General features: G+C 41.2%; 1 protein-coding gene across 2 annotated transcripts; it reads right to left on the bottom strand.

Moving 5' to 3' along the window:
* Positions 1-58: 58 nt before the first annotated feature.
* Positions 59-20,476, bottom strand: egln2 (egl-9 family hypoxia-inducible factor 2). Of its 2 annotated transcripts, none has more exons than XM_015013770.2 (6): positions 19,712-20,476; positions 16,461-17,861; positions 4,279-4,398; positions 3,947-4,083; positions 2,226-2,293; positions 59-2,148 (listed from the first exon to the last, which is right to left on the bottom strand). In XM_015013770.2, exons 2-6 carry the CDS (start codon positions 17,658-17,660, stop codon positions 2,096-2,098), a joined length of 1,578 nt encoding a protein of 525 aa, XP_014869256.2. In that variant the 5' UTR covers positions 17,661-17,861; positions 19,712-20,476; the 3' UTR covers positions 59-2,095. The 2 variants fall into 2 exon arrangements, with proteins under 2 accessions (XP_014869256.2, XP_087868082.1); XM_088011956.1 differs by having other exon boundaries at positions 19,708-20,476.
* Between the last annotated feature and the right edge of the window lie 1,002 nt (positions 20,477-21,478).

The following is a 21,478-nucleotide window of genomic DNA, read 5'->3' on the forward strand; positions in this document are numbered from 1 at the left end:
TCCGATTTCCCTCTTCTAGTAAATCAACAGCAGTTTAGGTAGGAAAAAAAACACACGCTTTACTTCAAAACAAGGCAAAACATTTATTTGAACTCACTGTTTAAGTTTGTATTGCATTTGAATACCATATCATCCACAGCATTAAAAAGGCATTAACCTAAATCTTTACACTATTTCTATCATTCACACATGGCATTTATTTAAACAATAAAGTGCTTTTCTTTTTTTTTCAAATAACCTTCTGTTCAACCAATCAAGCAAAAAAAAAAACAACAAAAAAAATAAAGAAACAAACAAAAAAAAACAAAAAAAAACACTGAGACTATACTTGCGACCCCTCTGCAGTGGAAATCGTCACACACACATATATACTCAGAAATACTCAGTCCCACATGTGAGCAGGCAAATATTTCACCCACAGTGTTTAGTTGTAAAAAAAAAAAAAAAAAAAGAAAGAAAAAATCTGTGCTTTAAACTCCAATTGTCTTAAGTTTAGAGACCAACAGATTTTCAGTCATAAGAGTAAAGTCACGTTGTCCTTTTTCTGTGGGGGGATTTCTCGGGCAGATTTGTTCCACTCTGGTCCATCTTGGTATGAACACATAGAAAGGCAACATAAACACACTCAGCGGACTTGTTCAAACCCCCCACCCCCACCATCTCATTTACCTTTAGCAGAACAGCCTCTTGTCTCAGGTGTGAGCTGTGTGCAGAGATCAACACTCTAATCAACAACAAATCCCCCAAAATATATATTCACTGTGGATTCCTGGGCGTTATGTCGAGCTGCATTTTTGAGTTTGGATGGAAAAATTAATCCTGAGCTATGGAAAGCAAAACGTCCTGGAAAAGTTTGTCTACTTGATGTGTTCTGTAGGTGCATCTCAATTAATTAGAAAAATCATTGAAAGGTTTTCTTCTTTCAGTAATTCAATTCAAGAAGCGATATTCATGTTATACAGATGTCTTGCACACGACGGTACATTTTTACAGCGTTTTAGTTCATTTAGATGATTGTGGCGAAAGAAAACTTGCAATTCAGGTTCTCAGAAAATTGAAATATAACAACACTTGTCAAAGCATATTTCTGGAAAGTTGAGTGGAAGGTAAAACTGTGGTAGAATCAGGTGCACAAAAGACGAACTGCTGACTTGACGGTAGCTATTCAGCAAACAGCCGTTGACACTCACCACAAAAACAGTAAAGTGACTTTTTACTTAAAGTCACTGCTAAAGGAGTTGGCTGTTCATACTGTGCCATTTCAAACCATATAAAGTTGAATGGAAGCAATTTTGCACAAGCATCAAGAAGAACTGCAGACTTGAGAAAACTGTGAAGGTAAGGCCATTTAGAAGTCCGTATGCAGTATTTAAACCATATTAATGGAAAGTTGAGTGGAAGGAAAATGTTTCACAAGCCACAGGGACAACTGCATCCTGGAGAGGACTCTGAAATAAATACATTAAGGAACCTGCAATAGGGGGTTCACGTTCTGAATCTAATTATTTTAACTGGTTGAGATGCACTTGTGGAAAATAAAACTGCTGTCCTCATGCACTAATCTGAAATGTTGAGTCTGACGTCAATATTCGGCCTTAGTTTCTTGTTAGACACACACACTCTGCCGAGAGACAAGAGGCCACCGTTGCACACAACTGAGATAAAGGAACTTAGGACTTAGGTTTCAATGCTCTTTCATCGATATGTCAAAACATCACAACATCTCTGATAACTGAAGAAGCAGAACTGCAACGAAAAAACAACAGAGTCAGTCATTTTGTTTTGTAGTGGGGGGGCCTTCTAGATGTCCAAGTCTTTCTTTCTTGTTTTTTTTTTTTTTTTTTATTCAGTCTCATATCTTCTGAACCCACCATTGGCGTCCAAGCCAGTCCTCTGTGTTCCTGTTGTTTCTGCCAGGTGTTCGATCAGCAGCCCGATCCTCACCCTGCGGCTCGCCGTGTGAATCAAGCAGCTGGACTCCTGCTGAAAGTTTCACCGCGCCTCCCTTTGTGATCGTAGTGTCCGTTAGCGGTAGAGGAAGGCACGTAATACTTTGAGAGCACTCTCCGGACACTTGGGAGAGTTTTTTTATTTTTTATGACCTGCTGTTTTGAGTGACAGGCACTTGAATGCCCTTCTGTCCTGATGCTGTGAATAAAATACAAAAGTGAAATATTAGTAACTAGCAACATTATATCTCACCAAGCTGACATGAGGAAGCTTACCCAGTTTGTACTTCTCTTTAGCCTCCGACCTCTCTTTGGCATCAAAGTACCAGACTGTGATGGCATACCTGGTTATGAAATAAATTTATGTGTAAATAAATGCTAAAACACATCCAGGTCACATTAAAACGTCATATTGGTTTATTTTGCCTAATTCCTTATTGTATATTTTGAGACAATTATATTAAAAGCCATAGTTTGTTTTAAGAGGGTTGTGTGGAGTAGTGTTCTGGAGTTAGTATCCAACCTGCAATAATAGACAGCAATCAAATTTTAATAAAAGAGCTAAAACGACCGCGACTCAGAGCACAACCCATTTAAAGCAAATTATTACCATCTAAGAGCATTGAAAATTTTACTGGTAGAAAACTTTACATAAGCCAAATTAAGACCTAATTAATACTTAATTTCCCTTTGACCTTTCATTTGACATTTAGAATTGGAGTTGTTGAAATATTGGGCGGTGAAGTGCTACATAACTTCATAGAAAGTCAAAATGACATCTAGTATTGTAGATTTATTTTTATTTAAATGCATCCAAAATATATTTCCAGGAGCTACTTTCTTCAACATGATTAGGTTTCATTCACGCAACGAGAGAGAGCAAAGTTTTCAGCAGACATCATCAGGGCTGCTTTATTCTATTCATTTGTTAATCTCTGCCGATTATGAAAGTGTTAGCTGCTTTTTGTAAACCTCAGAGTTAAGATACAGATCTATATTATCTAGAATATAAGTACATGGGGAGACTGGCGTTTTTGTAATGCCATTTGTGCTAATCGCCAACAAAAGACAGAGACAACAATCAGTTTGAAATCCCAACACTAATCATTTTCTTGTTGTTTCAAATATTAGTGAAATTCTGTTTTGAAACTCCAGATTCAATGTGTTTGATAAACAATCTGGTCCAACTCAGAAATATGATGTGAAGAAACAGTTTACGTTCAGCACATTTCCCTTTACATGAACTTTATCTCAAAACTGTCTCCTACAGGCAAAATCTACTAAAACAACAAAAAACGCAATAAAACAGAAGAAAAATAAAAACCATTGTGAACATTGCTAAAAAATTATCACAAAGACAACAAACTCAAACCACTTTGGAGCGACCATCCTGGGAAAGGACTTCTCGGGCAGAGCAAGGTTAATTTCTACGGTTTCTCATCTCTCCTGTGGGGCTTTGTTGTTTATTCCTGTCTCTCATGTGTGCGCCTCTTCAGCACGAGTCCTGCCATCGAACCTTCCTCTCCTCTCCCTCCCACCGACCTCCTCAGGAAACACATACTTCCTGCCCCTGGCCCCACCTCGCTCCCCCCGCACCCCCCAGCAGTCGAACCAGCTGAAGGGGAGGTTTCACGTGATCTCCAAGGACAAAACTAATTTATGCAACGATGTAAATAAACCTCCTGTTGACACTGGCGTGTTTATGCGCAGAGCGGGTCTATCGCATGTCGGCATCGGCGCAAAGTAAACGGTTGCTAACCCTCATCTCACAACACAATTATGAGGTTTATTTTACAGCCGTCTCGTTTTGACAAATTGAAACGACAACAATTGAAGGGTGACTGGCAAAACCCAGGAGCTCAGAGGGTTGACGACAGAAAACTGAGCTAAAGAGTCTGTTTTAAATTAAATTAGGATTTACACAGCAATGTAAATAAATGAATTCACTTTTTTTTTTTTTATTTGTGAGGATGCACCGCGTATTTGCTGTCACTAACCGAGTGGCGTAAGATGGCTTGACTTCATGTGGGTTTCTGCGGTCAGACCAGAAGATGAGCAGCCGGTCGAACAAAGGCTCGATATTGGCCACCACGTTTTTGCCCTCGGGGTAGATCTGCAACAAACCTCCGTGTGTCTACAAAGACGAATGTGCACAGATTAGTCACATGTCTGCAGGGGACATGTGCAAGTCAAGAATATAAGATTTCAAGCAAGTGAGAAAAATGTTAGAATTTATCGCATTTTAGCCAGGAAACCCGAGCAAAGAGGGAATTGACAGCTAGCGACTGAGTTTTTCAATTAAAAAAAAAAAAAATTATAATCAAAGCACCTTAACGTCCCAGTTCTTGTTTAGATAGTAGATGCATGTGAGGCAGCGTCCATCGCCGTTCGGGTTATCAACATGGCGGACATATCCAGCCCCATTCCCTGGATAACAAGCAACCATGGCCTAAGACAAAAAGAAAAAAACAACAAAAAAATAATTAACTTATGCATTTTAGTACAATAACAACAGCTTCATCATCACATACAAACATGCCAAGAACTTTAGCAAAATATACCAAAGACAAAGCCCGTATTAATCAAAGCTGGACATGACAGGTTGACCACAAAAATCAAAAACCCTTCTTGTTCCTGATCATTGAACCAACATGTACAACATGTTTAAACAAACAACACCACTCTTCGGTGTGGGAGTTGTCAGTGTCGGTAAGATTGTGAGGACTGAGAAAACACGAGACCTGAGTGGCCGTTTAAACTCTTTTCCTTGACATGCCAATACATTTCTGCAGTTCATGTAGGCTGTGAGAGAGCGAGTGAGAGCAAAACGTTCAGCAGATAACAGGAAGGGAGAACGTGTTTTATGTGTTTGAACTTCCAACCTTTGTCACTATGGATAGTGGATTTGGGAATGTTTATATAATTTTTAATATTTTTTTAAATCTCAGCATTAGATAAAAGATCTGCGTCCCCTGAAATGATGTTTTTGAAAGGCTAGTTGTGCTAATCACCTGTAGATGCTGAAGCCAATTGAAAACGAGAACTCAGCACTTATGTGGCCTTGGACTGAAAATACTAAAACCATATTTTCCACAGACAAGAATGCAAGTTTAGAATGCATATTGTGACAACGTTAATTGTGTCATAATTTTTTTTCTAAGTATAAAAAAAATAACTCGCTCACACAATGAATATTAACTCTGTTTTCATTTGATTCTCATTCCTAAAGAAGCGCTCAATTTCCCAGGTGACAGGCGGCGTAGATGAATAGGTATCAGCAATTAACTTCACTTGAGTAAAACGATGCAGCCTCCTGACATAAAGGCGACACCTGACACATCAGTCAACAATGAGAGGACGTCGCCCGCAATGTAGTCGTTCTTAAAAGCAACCGTTTCAAGTCTTCAAAAGTTTGGGCGTTCATTTTCGGCCTGACCCCGACGTTCCTCTTGCCGGTTGAAGCAGTGAAAGCCTGCAGAGGTTAATGAGCTCTGGCTGCGGGCGTGAGCTGCTAATGAGGGCCGACAATGGGTGGCTAAGTAGAGCACAACCCAAACTCGCTTGGCTGTGAATGAGAGGAAGGCGACACACACACGCTCACTGAAAACGCCTCAGAAGCCATCACCTTTATCTGAGCGGCGGCAAGACAAACGGGGACAAGTGCAACTGTCTTACCTAAAGGTTAAATCAATATCGCAGCGGTGCAGAACCGGCTGGTCAAGACTGATGGCGTCTCAGTCAAGCTGAGGTGATGCACCGACTCCACCCTTTCCTTGGGAACATAATATTTCAGTCTCACTCTAGTTGTTCCAAGAACCTAGAGGCTTCTTTCAGTCCGAGGAAACAGCTTGCACAGCATTTACTGAGGGCCTGAAACACGAGCATGTTCCATTAGATCACACAGCCGTGGTGCGCACACACCGCCGTCACTTGACTTCCAGCACATTTACAGACTCGAGTCTCGTGGTGACCCTTGTCTGGAATGCGCATCGACCCCAAACAAGCTTTTCACGCAAGTCTCGGTTCCTCTCCGGGTCCCCAGAGAAAGCGGTGCGCTCCGGCCCCCCGACGGCCTCCCAACGCAGAGACGTCAAGCGGGGGGGAAATACCAGCGTGAGGCCATTGTTTGAGAGAATGCAAACTCTATCTGCAGATCGTTTCTGAGCTGGGAAAGCAGCTGAATGAACCCTGACATATTTCTCATCTTGCAAAATGCCATTCGGGAAAGATATGTAAACTGCCTCGGAAGTTCAGGATAGTTTTTACGAGAGCACCGGTGGTGAACAGGTGTTTCTGGGTTGTTGTTTTTTTTTCATGCTTTCTCTGATGGGCAATAATTTCTATTTGCTCATTTGTAGCAACTTATAATAAGGAGAGATGGACAGATCAGAATTTTTTAGCTGATTCTTTACAATTACTGCTTATTCATGCGAGGAGCTGATTATTGCCATCCAGAGTATGAATTCATGGCACCTGAAATTCACATGAACATCTCAGTAAATTGAAGAGGTGCTCTGATGAGGCTTGTTTGTCTTCTTAAAAGCAGGTTGTGAAAACAACCTTTAAGCAGGTATTAAATATATGATTAATTTGCCCCTCATTTCTTTGTTGGGAAATTAACTGTAAAGAGAAAATTGTCACAATTAACAGTGATACAGGCTTGAATACATAATGTGCTTCACTTTGTGAAATTAAATTAAAAAACAACTTCAATAAATTTGAATATATTTGAAATCTGCCTGTGTCAGCCTACCAAATTAAATTCAATTAAAATTCAGAAATACTTCATTGATCCCAAAAGAGACATTAAATACCGTATTTTCCGGACTGTAAGCCGCACCCCCCATTTAAAAAAACAAACAAACAAACAAAAAACAGTAAACATACACGTATAAGCCGCACGCCGCATGGTTCAAAGCTCAGGAAAAAAGTAGCGGCTTATAGTCCGGAAAATACGGTAATAATACCAAAATTAAATATTGCATCCAAGGAGTACTTTGCACTTATTGTGCGATGACTGTTTCAATTCAATGCATTGTCTAGTCTAAATCTAACTATCTGCAACAGGAAACCTCACGTCGTTCCTGTGCGCATATCACATTTCACTAAAATGCTAATCATTCTAACTTTTTGTCTCCTTTCAGCCTCCTTCCTCTCTTCAGGAAACTCTAACTCATGTAATTTCGCTGCCCGTTTGGACTTGCAGTGTCAGTGAGTTGCCGCATTTGTCAACTTTCAGTTTATTATTGTTTTTAAGCAGTTTACTTAAAAAAAATAATCCAAATGACCTACATCACATCAGCGAGGAATCCAAGAACTTTGAATTCAAAGATGGAGGGGCTGCACTTATGTTGCTTTTGTAAATTATGTCAATTATGGCCGTCTTAGAGTGACCCTTTGGGACTTTTGGCTAATGATAATGACATTATGAAGAGATGTTTAGAAATGGCTGTTCCTGTTTTTGCTGGCAGCTTACATAACAGGCACTGGAAAATGTTTTTAAATGCATTTTCTCTACAGACTGTGTATATTTCAGCATTTGTAATCAAACCCTAGGTGCCTATAAATTAAAAATGCAGACAACATCGGAAGTTATCTTTCAAAAAAAATTATTTATTACAGCAAATACTGAAGAAATCTGTCAGCACACCCTCATATCGGCATTGCAACAGAAAGACAAGTAGTGGCAAGAAAATTAGGGGATTTGACTGTAGACAGTGCTCCCACTTTCAAGTTCAGATATCACTTTTTGCCTCCGATCAACAAACAAAACTGATACGGAGCCGCTATCAAGTAGGGAAACGTGCCCTTCTGTGCAAACATGAACCCGTTCAGTTTGTGTGCTTCACAGAGATAATTAAAATCTACAGAAGATGTGCTGAGAACCAGTTGGTGTCCAGAATTGGAGGATTTCTTTTTTTGTAGCTTGACAGACTTAACTGAGTGTTGGAGGTCGTAACTGAGTGAAGGAGACAGAGGGCTGTTTAAAAACCAAGTCAGGGGAAACAAAGAGACGTAAGAAGCTATTTCAAATAAGAAAACCTTATTTTCTTGTACAGGCTGTGAAAAAGCGAGAGAGAGCAAGACTTTTTCATCAGATACCAGGAAGTTTGTGGTTTGTCCTTTCAGCTCTCAAGGGAGGAATAAACCATCTGTTGTAATAGTTATGAATTTTCTTCGCAACACTCTCTGCCTGCCATAAAACACGACAGATTTGGAAATGTTCAATCTTTTTCTAAAATCTCAGGGTTAAGGTGCATTTAGTAACAGTGTTTCATTACTGCCAGCTGAACTAATCACTGATAAAAGATGCTAAAAACAGAGCCAAGTTTGCAGCAATGTTGTCTTTGTTTTTAAAATAGTAAATGGTTTCACACCTAAAATAAATAATTGATGACCAAGAAGGCAAGAAAGAATTTGAAGCTTCTTCCTTTATCTTCTGATGATAATGTGCTTCAAATATCAGCCACAAAATTCTGATACAAATACTCAGAGTGTGTTTTGTTTGGTGGTAGATATGTTGGCACAATTGAGATTCTCTCAGTTTATTATTATTAATTTTTGTCCAATCATTTACTGAGAATGACCACAATCTATGTTTTGTTTAGCAAACAAACAAAGTGGTGTATTTTTGGAGAACATGTAGATTTAAGTCAATCTATTTCTGCCAGCAAGTATTTAATTGCAAATGGAACAGATGTAGTTCCCCTCCACAATAAATACACTGCAGACAATTCCTCCAAAACCTTTTAGTGAATCTAAAACACACTCTAAGCAATAAAAAAAGAAGAAGCTTTACGCATTTCTTTTTTTATCTCGTCTTTTCAGTCAAATAACGATTCACGGAGCCTGAAATAGTGCATCCTGTCTGCCCTTTGCTGCTGCTGCTGCTTCCTTGCTGACTTATGTCTGCTGAGAGCTGTGCCTACGTCAAGTTTGAGCATAAATTACCACCTGCCTTGGCAGGTACAACCTTTAAACGCTAACACCAGAGCTCCCGTCCGTTGACACGACAGGAAAAGGTAAAAAAAACAAAAACAAAGCTGCAGTGACTGCTTTGCCGTCACTACTAGACGTAGTGACGGCAAAGCAGGCAGAACCTGCTGTTCTGGAAGAGAGTGGCCAGTGGTGAGTGCTTATCCAGATAAGACGAATGATGGTGGAGAGAGCCGAGAGGGGCTTGATAAGGCTGAACAAATACAGGCCTGAGCTACGATTGCGTGAGAGAGGTTGAGCACCGATTGGGATAACTTGGAAGCTTAAAACATTTCAGGGTGCCTGCAGGTAACCGTGCGTTTGGTGTTTTTAACCTGCACCACGCTGCGTCCGACGCTCCACAAATGCTACTGTGGAAAGGTTGCGACACGTCGGCGCATCAGGCGCTGAATGCGCTGCACCGCATGGCAACTTGTTATCTTTACAGTCGCCTCCGTTGCCGTACTGTACAGCACCGAGCGTCGCTTCAAATCTCCTCTATCTGACCTTTCAAGTGCATCGTTACCATTTACTGTGCACAGCGCAAAGGAAGCACAAGGAGACTTTACCTGAGGTAAAGCAAAATCCTGGCAGAAAAACAGCTGTGTGTTCTGCCTCTTAGAAGAAGTAACGTCTTTAATCAGCAGAATTGGGCATGAATCAGTCAGCAGTATGAAGGGATATTTAGTAGGAGACTTATTAAAAACATAAAATGCATGTTTTTGCACACCGTTCCAAAACTTCAAAGCCCATTTAAGTGAAATCCCAGAGTGGCCAGATTTTTCTGCAGCTAGAGCAAAGGTAAGCATCTTTTACAATCTAAAGAGCCCTTCCTCTTTCGTTCAAATTAGACTGAATTTGTCTGGAGCTGCAAAACCTTGATGGTTTTGGTATTAACTCAGCATGACAAAGGCTTTCTCCAGGGAAAACTCATAAATGATGCTTTATGTGTGTTTAATTACTTAATTTAGATGAACAGGAAGTAAGATAGGAATAAAACAGCTCAGATTCTGTTTTAAATTATCCTTTCAATTATAATCAACGAGACATCGACTCCTCTAAAACATGGGTCTTGGCTCACGAGGTTCCATAATTGTTGAGCTATGCTAATTTAGGAAAGTCAGAAAATATTACAGTGGGATCACAGTATGTCACAGGATATTTGCTGTGAAATGTGTTGTGAAAGCAGTGAGACAAAATATGAAGGCAGAGGGATTTGACACAGAACTGGAGAAGCACCAATCAGGCCTTAGCTGGGCTGCTACCGATTTCTGGTTCCCTTATTGGCGTTTTCTACCAACGTGTTTCGGAGCCTGCACCAGCTCCCAAAGACGTTTTAAAAAGCTCCATTGCGCAAATGTGGTTCGACTTCGACACCACAGAATAGCCGGTTTTTCTGCACGAACCGTAACGTCCCCCGTGGACCGGTCGGCAGCTGGAGAAAAAGGCCAGTCAACTGAACAAAGAGACAATAAACAAGCATGGCAGCGAAGAATGTGCAGTGCCTGACATTAGTCTCTCTGTTATGTGCAGTAAGAGCGAACAGTGTACTGGTGTTCTCAGAAATTCTCAGTTGAAAAGTCTGAGGATTGTTAAATTAGGCCCCGTTTACACGACAACAGTTTCTGGTGAAAACAGAAGAGTTTCGTTGTGTTTGTAGTGTACATTTACATGAAACCACTGAATGTTTTCTCTGACAACGGCACAGTTTGAGAACGGGTTCCAGAGGGCGATGTTTCTGAAACGTACCGGTGTCCGTTGTCTTGTAAACAGAATAAATGGATCTTTTCCGTCAGGGAATCCCCAGCTCATGCATAGTATGACGCTAAACGCAGCTGCTTCCTACAATCCACAGAAGAAGAAACTACTGGCAATGTTAGTGTTACTACAATTCGTGTTTCCCCATCAGATCCAGTTCCCCCAGCGACTCTTCACCGCTCCGCACCGCCAAGGCTCAGCGCTCTTGTACAGAGAACTACGGAAAGCATGAAAGCTCAAACAACGCGTTTCAGCGATGTTGAGCTTTTTTCCAACTGCGTCCTAATCAGACACACATGGTTTCCCCCCAGTATCTGGCGAACGGTATCTGATGGGGAAACGCGAATCGAAGTGCTTTCAACTTTTTTTTTTAAACACATGCGCACTTAGTTTCAAAGAACCTGGCACCAACTAGTGGCGTGGCGAGGGCTTTACACCTTTCCGATGCGTACCGTTACTGTGTAAACAAAGCTTGTAATTAGAATGTCTTCATGTAAACGTGTCAACTAAACAAAAATTAAATTTTTGCTGGATCATTGTCATGTAAGCAGGACCTTAGAGGAAGATAGGCAAACAGAGAACGTGCACATCTGAGCCACCTCTGCCATCTTGGTAATATTCTCCCTCGGCATCCCATCAACTCACTGTTGATAACAAATGCTTGGTTCCCCAAACCGGTGGAAACGGCCGTCGGCGTCGTCAACAAAACACCGAAGTTTGAAGGCACCCAAACTGACCTGGCTCCAGAACGAGATATTTTGGTGAAAACGCGCCGTTTGACTTTTGAGTTTGACCTTTTCTTTTTCTATTTCCTTTGGAATTAAGACACAAAAGAGGATTAAAAATGTTTAGGTGAACTCAATAAATATGAGAAAAACAAAATCTGATTCTTGACTTTTGAACAAATGAAAATGATTGGAAAAATTGATTCCAATCATTTTCCGATTGTTGGGAGGTCTCTATTGAGAAATGATGTCTGACAAAGTCGGGTGGTAAAACGTTGAACACGACCGTCACAAAATCAAAGAGAAATTTTTAAAAACTAGTGAACTAATGTAGCTGTGATGCAACATAAACAAAACATATGCCCTAAAACGTGAAATCTGGAGTCATAACCTGCTGCAAAAATACAGAATTAAAATCCTCAGAGTCACTGCTCAAGTTTAACCAGTTCAAAATCCCCTCCCCAGGTTTACATCAGCTGAGCTAACACCTGCCAGCTTCGTCTCTGAGGGCGTCAGGCCTCAGAGACGAAGCACACAAACACATCGCCAGTCACACGTTGTCACTTACGCCTGCCGTCGCATTTCGACTTTGTCTGCATATTTATCATGAGATAAACAGGAAATGGATTTCAATCAACATTGATACCGCTCTGTGGTTATCTTAGCACAAAGAGGTGAGAAAATGCCCCGTGCCCGTGAGTCAGTGTCACTATGGCCGCAGCGGCGCTCATTACGTGTGAGTCACAGCGGAACATTAAGATGGAGCAGGAAAGAAGAGACTGTGGTATTCGAGAAGGCAGAACTGTAGTCGGATCATAGCAGATGGTTATGAAAAAATATGTATTATGTTGTTTTGCTTTTTTAGTTAACAGTTCAACTAAGCCTGACACAATAAGCAATAAATATATTAATCCTATGATAAAATAAATGAGCCTGATCATTTTAATTTGAAGGGCAATTTTGTTTACCAACTTTACTGCCCAGCAGAGAGGACTATATATAAAAAGCTAAAACATGCATAACATATAAGGTATCATGCAATCAACCTCCCACTGTTACAACATCGCAGCTCAGGACGAGCAACTGATGTAAAACCTTTTACCAACTGGCATTATAAACTGAATTTTACAGCCCTGCAAACTAAATTAGATTTTTATTCTTTATAACTGGTTTGATCTGACTCTAGATTTCATTATTAAACTCTAGAAATATAAACTAAAGCACTTCTGGCACATCCACGTTTTACAGCGTTCAATGTGGGGAGCGAATCTGTCCAGTCCAGAAAAGCACTCTAAATATACAAAGCCTATCGCCGTCTGTACATCCAGAGAAACTGTGGTTGACAGAGCTAGTTGTGATTACAGCATTTTTCTCAAAGCTGTGTCCTTCTACTCTACAAATAATCGGTCTACCCAGCCAAGCTCCAGCTAGCTTGCAGCTGTCTGGTTGCAGCACCACGTCTAGCTGCCGCCTGCATGGCGAAGCCGCCAAGCGTTAGAGAGGGGCCATCTATGTGCGCACTGCAGTAGCTGACATAATGCCGAAGCTTCCACCGCATCGCCTTCCTCCCCCCTGCTCTACTTGCTAAACTCTTTACTCACTATTCCCCCTTTGCCTCTCACTTCCAGTCCATCCCCACCCACTGCTTGGAAAACGACTCGCTGTGCCACGGTTTTCTACTCCATCACAACACAAGAGTCTGAGTTGCCTGGCTGCCTCATCGGTCCTTGGGTTGACCTTACAGTCAGTTACACGTATGTGTTCACATCCTACGGTCCTGAATCAGAAACGCAACTCGCTCCCTGGCAAGGCCGTATTCAGGCCACCGCTAGCCAGTCTATTCCCCCCCCCCCCCCCGTCTCTCTTTTATACACAACATACCGCTCCACTCTACTCTGTATGGGCCTGTTACCAAGGCAACGGCAGGCAAATATTTTGTGCGTGAAGCGAGGGAGGTCGATAAGATAGGGGAGGAAGAGAGTGAAGTAAATGGCAGAGTGAAGGAAATGGGAGGTACGGAATAAAAAAAGCAAGAAGAAGAAGACGGCTCGCTCGATGGAAAAGCTGCCGTGACCTTTTACTTAGCTGCAATCCAGCCAGATCCTCCTCCTCTCCTTTCCAACAACTTCCTGTCGTGTACATGCCACCGCTGCACCTATCATCTCAGCGTTGTGTTGTGTACTCGTCTGAAGCGCCAAGCTGGAACAGTTTGTACCACACACACCCCGTAACCTTATTAACAGACCAAAGTTTTTAATCAAGGGAATCCTTTATTTCTGCCAGACAAGACAGAAGGAATACATTACGAAGAAAGCAGCTACATGTATGTAAACAACATGACATGACAGTAGAAATTTGTGATCCAAATTAACGAAGCCAGAGGCCGATGAAGCCGTACGAGTCTCCATCATCTGCACAGTTTTACCAAGTACGTCCATTTCAGTAAGGAAGGAATTTAAGTGCTTAAACTACCAAACAATGAAGAAAAAACTGATATTAAGCCATACCAAAGATCTCTAAAGTTACAGCTTCAAAGTCACAAAAACATTTTAGGTCATGCTGTAGCTGCAGTTTTAAGGCTTTAAGGCGCAACGATCAAGAGTTTTCTCCAACTTTATGGGGCACAGAAATAAAACGGCGCTGAAAGACGAGCTTTCGCTTCAATCGGCCTTTTCGGATAGATTTAGTGAAAACAAGAAAGCAAAATTCAGCCTCTCTCTATTAAATATGCCTGCATAGCTGCCGACTGCATGCTGGCTAACAAATCTAATGTCTCAACAAGTCAACCTCCTCATTTCAACCCGTTGCAGAATCAGAAATAATTCTAACCCCAATTTTTTTCCCCCATAAAGGAATGTAATACATAAAAAAAAGTGTGTTGTAGTTATTTGATAAAATTTTGAATCAAAAGGAAAAAAATGAAGGATTCTTTCAATTTATTTGATTGTATTGAACCAAAAAATTTTAAGAAAGAAGTTTTGATGATAAACTTAAACATTGTAAACCGACAGAGTCGTTATTGAAGCATCTTAAGCAGGTGAAAAATCTGTCCCTGGCAAGAAAAAAACCAAAGTAAAATATAAATGTTGCTAAATTTATATTAGCAATTACATATTATTGTATTACTGTAGCAGCAGCAGGAATAAATGACACTTTTCGGTTTTAAGAAAAAGCAATAAGATCATGGTGTGCTTTTGAGTAATCTTTCTCAAAAGGCTTCCTCACACCCGCCATTTAGCAACTATGACTCAGGTCCGAAAACAGCAAAGTCATCCCATGTGCAAGTAAGTAAAGGCCGCCAACTTGCCCTCGTCTCGTGCTTATGTAAATAGCAGTGTGCATGTACTGAGGGCAAAGTCTGATGGTAAACATGGGATGAACAAGGTTATAGATCAAATACTGTAGAAGTACAGACAAGTATAGGACAGGAAGGCCAGAAAGAAAACACACTTATCACTGTAGATAGGTGAAGAAATTGCTTTGCTCCATACCTATTTCACCTCATTATCTTAAACATCTCATTTATAGCACTGTTGATTAGGCAAAAGCTGTGGGAATGGGCCTCTGGCTGCACGCATTCAGGTGTCATCTTTTCCTAATTCCTCCCCAGGGAGCGGTAATGTGCCTACATGCCAGACCGCATGTGCCAGTACGTCTTCTGGATCCATTTCCTAATGGGACATAACAGTTTACATGGTTCACTGCGAGCAGAATAATCTAAGGCCAAGACTTGACATCAGCAGGTTTTGATCTTTCTGCCAGGCTTTTACGAAAACAATTTTGATTCGCATTGTCTGGAGGTGTTACAATGTGAATCCTGCCGAGACAGCGAGCGCCGCGCAGCTGGGAGCAGGCGAGTCTCTCGCTTACAGCACGACAGCAGATCCTAGAAAGCAGTCAGCACTAAAAACTAAAGTTACAAGAGTGGCTGATGCACGAATAGAAAGTCTGATTGAGACATTTCTAAAGGGGGGTTTTCACTCGAGCTTTTTCGTGCAGCTCACATGGAGTAAGAGATCAGATAAGGGGGAAGGAAAATAAACAAGAACGTCTCCCTTCTACCATGCAAGTATCACGTTTGTGTGGTCAAAGTGATGGTAGAAAATGCTGTCAGAGATAAAGTGATGGCAGAGGAGATAGACTTTTTTTTTTTTAAACTTTCTTCTTCTAGGTAGCTGTGGAATGAAGACAAAAACAGGGGCAGTGACTTATCCGTCTCCATGTGCTGGAAAAATCACATGGCTCACCCTGACACGCTACCTGTGGAGTAAGTGTGTTCGTTTGTGTGCGTAGGCCCACATGCCGGCGCTACAAACGCGGAGATAACGCGGAGCAGAAAAGGCGTCCAACCAATAAACAACGTCAAAAGACGTCACGCAAACACTAGGGGTTATTTTGTTGCCAGCATTTATCCTGAGATGCAGGGGAATAATATTCGCCCTGGGTGTCTGTGGAACTGCTCCCGTCCAGGCCAGACTTTGAGGGTTTGCTCAACCTCAGCAAGCTGAAACATTTGTGGCCGTGAAAAACATGATAGTTATGTTATGGAAACTAAAGACGATAGTCTGACCAATACCAGGAAGAAGATAAATCAGAGCTATGTAATGCCAAGGCAAAATGAAAGCATCCATACTTTCAGAATGAAGATTCTATACATGCATATTTGAACAAATTTATGAAGGTTCAAATTTACTTTATTTTGAAAAACCAACACCGCCTGATACTTTCTGTCTGGCTGTGAAGGTGGCTGCTATGCGCCGCTCTGCTCTCAGGAGTGAAGGAAAACTAGAGATGGCAGTCCAAAGTAGAGGGAAAGAAAAGGCAAAAGAAATGTACCTAAAGAAATTAAATGCATTTTTAGTTTGTATGCTGCATCTGAATGACAGTAATGTTGTTAATTAATGTAGTTTCTGATAATTATGGTATGTAATCAGCAGTGTTGTGTAACTTCCCCCCACCCAGTTGTCTTTTTCTTCCAAGATTTGTTTTTAGGAATCCTGTGATTATTAAATTTGCTCCAGAGTCCACACCCTCCTAAAAACCCGTCTCTCACCTTAGTGCGTCCATTGATGACACAGTTCCCCAGCTGCCCTTTGGCAGCGCTGTACAAGATGGCCTCGTCAATGTGAGCCATCAGCGTCCCGATGCTTTGGCACTCTCGCTCCTGCCCCTTCACCCAGGCAATCTGGTCACCTCGGATGTTCCGGGAGGGAATGTCCGCCTGGCTCACCAGCTGTCCGCCCCGGAACTTCCCACTCTGGTTCAGCGCCTCCACCTCCTTCAGGACGCCGTCTCCCAGTTGCCCACCGAGGAAGTTATCCTTCACACAAATACCGTAGTACTTCATGCAGGGGATGATGTACTGCTTGGCGATGCGCTCCGCTGACCAGGCGGTCCCGGCAGGAGGCAGCAGGCCAGGGATGGAGGGCAGGCTTGGTACAGCCGCAGGGTCTGGGGATGCTGCGTAATGTCCATTTCGCATGTTGGCATTTTCAGGAGAGCAGTTTGGATGGTTGTGAGAACTGCTGCTGTTGACGCCAACTCTAAGCGGGGTGACCGTTCGGGCCACTCTGCGCGGTTCAGATGACTTGCTAGCCACAGTTCCATCAGCTAACTTCCGCCGCTTTAAATCCGACTCCCCTGCTCCACAATCCGGGTCTGCTGAGCATCCTAACCCCGGCGACCCCGCAACATGGCCATTGAGGATTTCTGATCCAACGTCCCAATTCTCTCCATTCCTCCTCTTCTGCTGCTGCTGCGCCTGCCTGACTTTCAGGTCCTCGTTGATTCTCCTCGTTCCTAAAGAGCATATGTCATGAGCAGTTCTGTCCCCGTCCTCCATCGTGAGGCCTCTGCTGTTGAAAGTGCAGACGGAGCCACCCGTCTTTGCGCCCATCCCTTCCACTTGAGCCGGGTAACTATGGGGCGTGTGGGCCAAAGCCTCGGCCTGGCTGGCCTCCACGGTGGCTGACGGAGACACCACCCCACCGTTGTAGAGCGGGACGCCACTTTTGGACTGCTTTGTGGGGCTGGTGATGCCCGGGGAGTTCGTCTGCGAGGCCATGTCGGCGAGCAGCTCAGCGGCCGTCTGAGTCCCAGTGGGCCCTGCGCAGAAACCGTTCAAACCCATGTCTGCCTGGTATGAGTGGTAGATCTCCGTCTGCTGGCTTCTTCTCTCCTGCGACTCTGAAAAAACGGTTGGTCCGAGGCGAGAGTTTGTCTTCAAGAGCTCCTTCAGCCCCAAACTCTCCATTTGATCTCGTCGTCCGCTGGGTGCACACGTACCTCACGTCCTCCCTTCATTTTCCAACTGAGCCGCTGCTTCCTCTTTCGGAGAGGCGCGCTGCAAGTATCATGTCCCAAATCCTTCGTCTGCTCTGATTTCAGCAGCCACTCCGCAGCTCTGCGTTTGTTTCGGTGCGCCTTTCAAACATATTCAGGCAGCGTCGAAAACCTGCGGACAGTAAAACGATCCGTTTTTAGGTCTATATATAGGTGTAGTGCAGACCATCTGTTATGGAGAGCACTAGTAACATAAAACTCCACGTTTCTGTGATGCAACATGCACATGTTGCTGTGTGGTCTGAACTGTTAAAGGTGCCACAGCTCAAGACATCAATAAGAAATTAATTTCAGATTTGTAAATGTTTACATAGTAACTATTTAGGATCATCATTTTAATTTAAGTAAGGATTTAATTACATTAACTGATTAAAAGCATTCAATTAAAAATGATTTTTTTTTTTTTATTGAGTTGTGCAATCTGATGTTGGGTCTGTCAAATGACCTTAAATTATTTCACGATGGACATTACCACATAAAGTGTAAAATAAGGGATTGTAAATTCATACTGAAACAAAGTTTGACAATTATTTACTTGTGTTTCTTATAACTTAAATTTTGTTTCAATTTAAAATTCATAAAGGCTTATATTAGGCTTTATTTTAGATAAATTCAGTACATCAGTAAGTTAAATAAATACCCATTATATATTACATTTACACAAAACTGTAAATTCATACATTAAACAAACATACTCATCATTTCAATTACTTAACACATCTAGAAGCATAAATAATTTGCTATAATTATAAGCCAACTTAATTAAGTATTATTGTATTTCGTTACTTATCTTTTATAATATGGATTTGTCATCTGTTTGATGTATTAAAGTAAGAGAGCAGGGAAATGCTACTTGTTATTAATTGTAATGCATCATTTGCAAAATGTAACAACTGCAATCATTTTACTTAAATTGGTTTATTTAGGTTTTTCAAATATTTGTTAGTAATTTATTTAAACCATCACTTGCATAGGAAGGTAAATAAGAAAATTATTACAGTTGTATGTCAAAATAGATTTTCATGCAAAAGAAATAAAATAACTTTTTAACAATACCAAAAATCAGAAATACAACAAAATAACAGAAATGTTTCAAATACTGCAATAAAACTTTTAAAAAAAATCTTAGGAGAATGTTCTACATTTGTTGGTGTTACTGTAAAAGTAAGTTAGCTGGCTTGTAATATCCCCCCTATTCCTTTGTTCTATAACGTAAAATGTAATATTTTCACCATTAAAAAGTGCAAGAAACAATTTTGTGCTTTGAAACAAGGAGGCATTTTTGAATGGAATACAGGAAAGATTTGAGGGGACAAGTGGAGAGCAGAGGACGAGAGAAAAATAACTTGTATGGGGTTAGGAATGGTGGCTGGTGGGTGTGGTCTCAATAGGACCCCAAACATTCTTGATTGGGCTCTGACAGTGAGCCATGGTGGGAAACCTAGAGCCTTTACTGGTGACACAAAAAGGCCTGTATTCTTGGATATCTTTTGATTTTATCTGAAGAGTTTAAAAACAAAATACCAAGCGTGGTAGTGGTGCATTACCATTACAAACCTACACGGTCGTACCCTGTATAAGTCTTATTTTGAATATTAATCATAAAAAAATATGACTAAAGGCACACAGAAAAAATAACTATTCTACTTTGATTATACAGCATCAGAATAAAAACAACCGGCACTATTGTTCTCAAAAAGTAAGCGTTTACGAATAAAATTTAAAAGGATTTTCGATGACGCAACCGTAAAAATAATTTATTTCGTCTTTGTCTGGTTTTAATCACCAACTTAACAGCTCCATACATGATTGTAATAAATTTCACAGAATATTAAATGAATATTTAAAAAATAAGGGTGGGTTTTATTAAAGAAGTGCATTTTAAATTTTTAAACAAAGAGGTAATAACGTGGAAAAAAAGCATGTGAAATCTCTCGCTGGCAGAGAAAACCGTACACTTACCTACGGCAGCCATACAGCAATGCAAATCCTCAGCGAGCCTACGTGACAGGCTGAGAGTACGCATGTTATTTCCGGGAGTGTCTCTGCTCGGCTCGGCGGTACGTCCCATCCGATTTTTTTTTTTTTTTACGTCGGTTATAAATAATGCCCAGGTGGCGACAGCAATCAAACGTCGCTCTGACACATGAAACCGCGACCGGGAGACGGAGGGGGATGCTCCGAGCTGGACGAGCTTCCCTCCGACAGCCACAACCAGCGCTCCCCGTTGTGTCGAGGAGCTCCCCGAGTTTCTGTCTGCCTCCCTCCCCCGTACTCCTCGTACTCTTCCCCCCTCCTACCATGGCTCTATGTCTACTCCCGCCTGCCATTTGCATGCATACAGACCATGTGACCTGAATCTACCGCCGACGTTCAGCTGCACAAGCGTTATCCGCTATTGTCACAGAATGTAAAAAGTAAGCTGCGCTTGAAAAAAATAAAAATAAAAACAAAGACACATTGCGACAACTTAAAATGAATTATGATGCATTAGAGTATTTTCTGAAATAAGAGTGTTAAATAACAAACTCATCCCTAGAGTGAAAAAACAGATTAATAGTAGGTTTGATTGGAGAATACAGAAATAAAGGTCCAGATCTGTAAAGTCAGTGGCGGTTGTTACATGATTGGGTTCCCAGGCAAGACCATATATTTCCCCCATCTTCCTCTTGCCACCTATACATCCAAATAGATATTTCCCACAAGACCAGGTTAGATGTAAGTAACAGTATTACTTAGGAGAAACATTTCAGAGGCTATAATTTAATGCTTTTTGCTCTTGGAGACAGCTAGTTTTCATGACTAGCAAAAGCTAGCCTGACTTTTACCTTCCATTCCTACGACTAAACTCATTTCCAATCTGTCTGGGGTTTCTTCCATTGAAGTGGATTGTTTTTTCAGTATATTTTCAATCGGACCAATCAGGGAACAGAAGGAGAAGTTGTGAAAGATTATGTACATTGGTGTTTTAGAATTGTAGTCTGCCGTAGTTTTAGCAATGGCAGCGGTGGAAGTGTCCAAAGCAGCTAAAAAAGAAAAAAGCATTTATAATAAGATGAAGGCTTGAGTATTGAGGGACAAGGGTGTAAAGAAGATGGATGGATCTAACCGCATTTTAGGACAGAATATTAACAAAGCCATGCAGTTTTCAGAGTTTAATAAACAATGATAAATTACAAAATTGTGAGATATATAATCAAAGCTAAGGAAAAGGAAAATACAACTATGCATACGTAAGATATTTTATTAGTAATTTCTTTCTGCATACTATTTTGTTATAAGAAAGTATTGCCATATTCAAACCCGCAATTTAGCAGGATATGTAAAATCAGAGCTAGACCACCAGACATATTTTGTCTTTACAGAATTATACTATTAAAAATGTAAACAAGGGCACAATGCAACCTTTTAGTGGACTGTAATCTATATAAAAAAGAGCTGCCTGTTTGCTACACTTGCAGTGGAGATGAAGATGGTCCATTCAGGAAAGCAGAGCTGCATCGAACTTTAATGTGGAACTGCAGAAAAATGAAAAAAAAAAAAAAAAAGCAAAAATTGAATTGTTAATGCATGTCACCATGAGAAAAGCCTACTTTTTTTGCTTAAAAAAACTTTTTTTCTCACATGATGTCGTGGGCAAGGCCCAAAATCGCAAAAAAATATTTCTGATGTGTGCAAATAAAAGTTTATGTTTGGCAAATAAATTTTTAAGTTCACGAGACAAAAATG

Source organism: Poecilia mexicana, unplaced genomic scaffold (genome assembly GCF_051168715.1).
Source record: "Poecilia mexicana isolate PSO_F unplaced genomic scaffold, ASM5116871v1 scaffold_13, whole genome shotgun sequence".
In the NCBI taxonomy this organism is placed as follows: Eukaryota; Metazoa; Chordata; class Actinopteri; order Cyprinodontiformes; family Poeciliidae; genus Poecilia; species Poecilia mexicana.

Excerpts from the sequence above, each read along its gene's own strand:
- egln2 (XM_015013770.2), bottom strand. The coding sequence starts at position 17,660 with ATGGAGAGTTTGGGGCTGAAGGAGCTCTTGAAGACAAACTCTCGCCTC. Across the intron at positions 4,084-4,278 it reads ACAAGAACTGGGACGTTAAG|ACACACGGAGGTTTGTTGCA; the intron begins GTGCTTTGATTA and ends TCGTCTTTGTAG. Across the intron at positions 2,294-3,946 it reads AAGCCATCTTACGCCACTCG|GTATGCCATCACAGTCTGGT; the intron begins GTTAGTGACAGC and ends TTTCATAACCAG.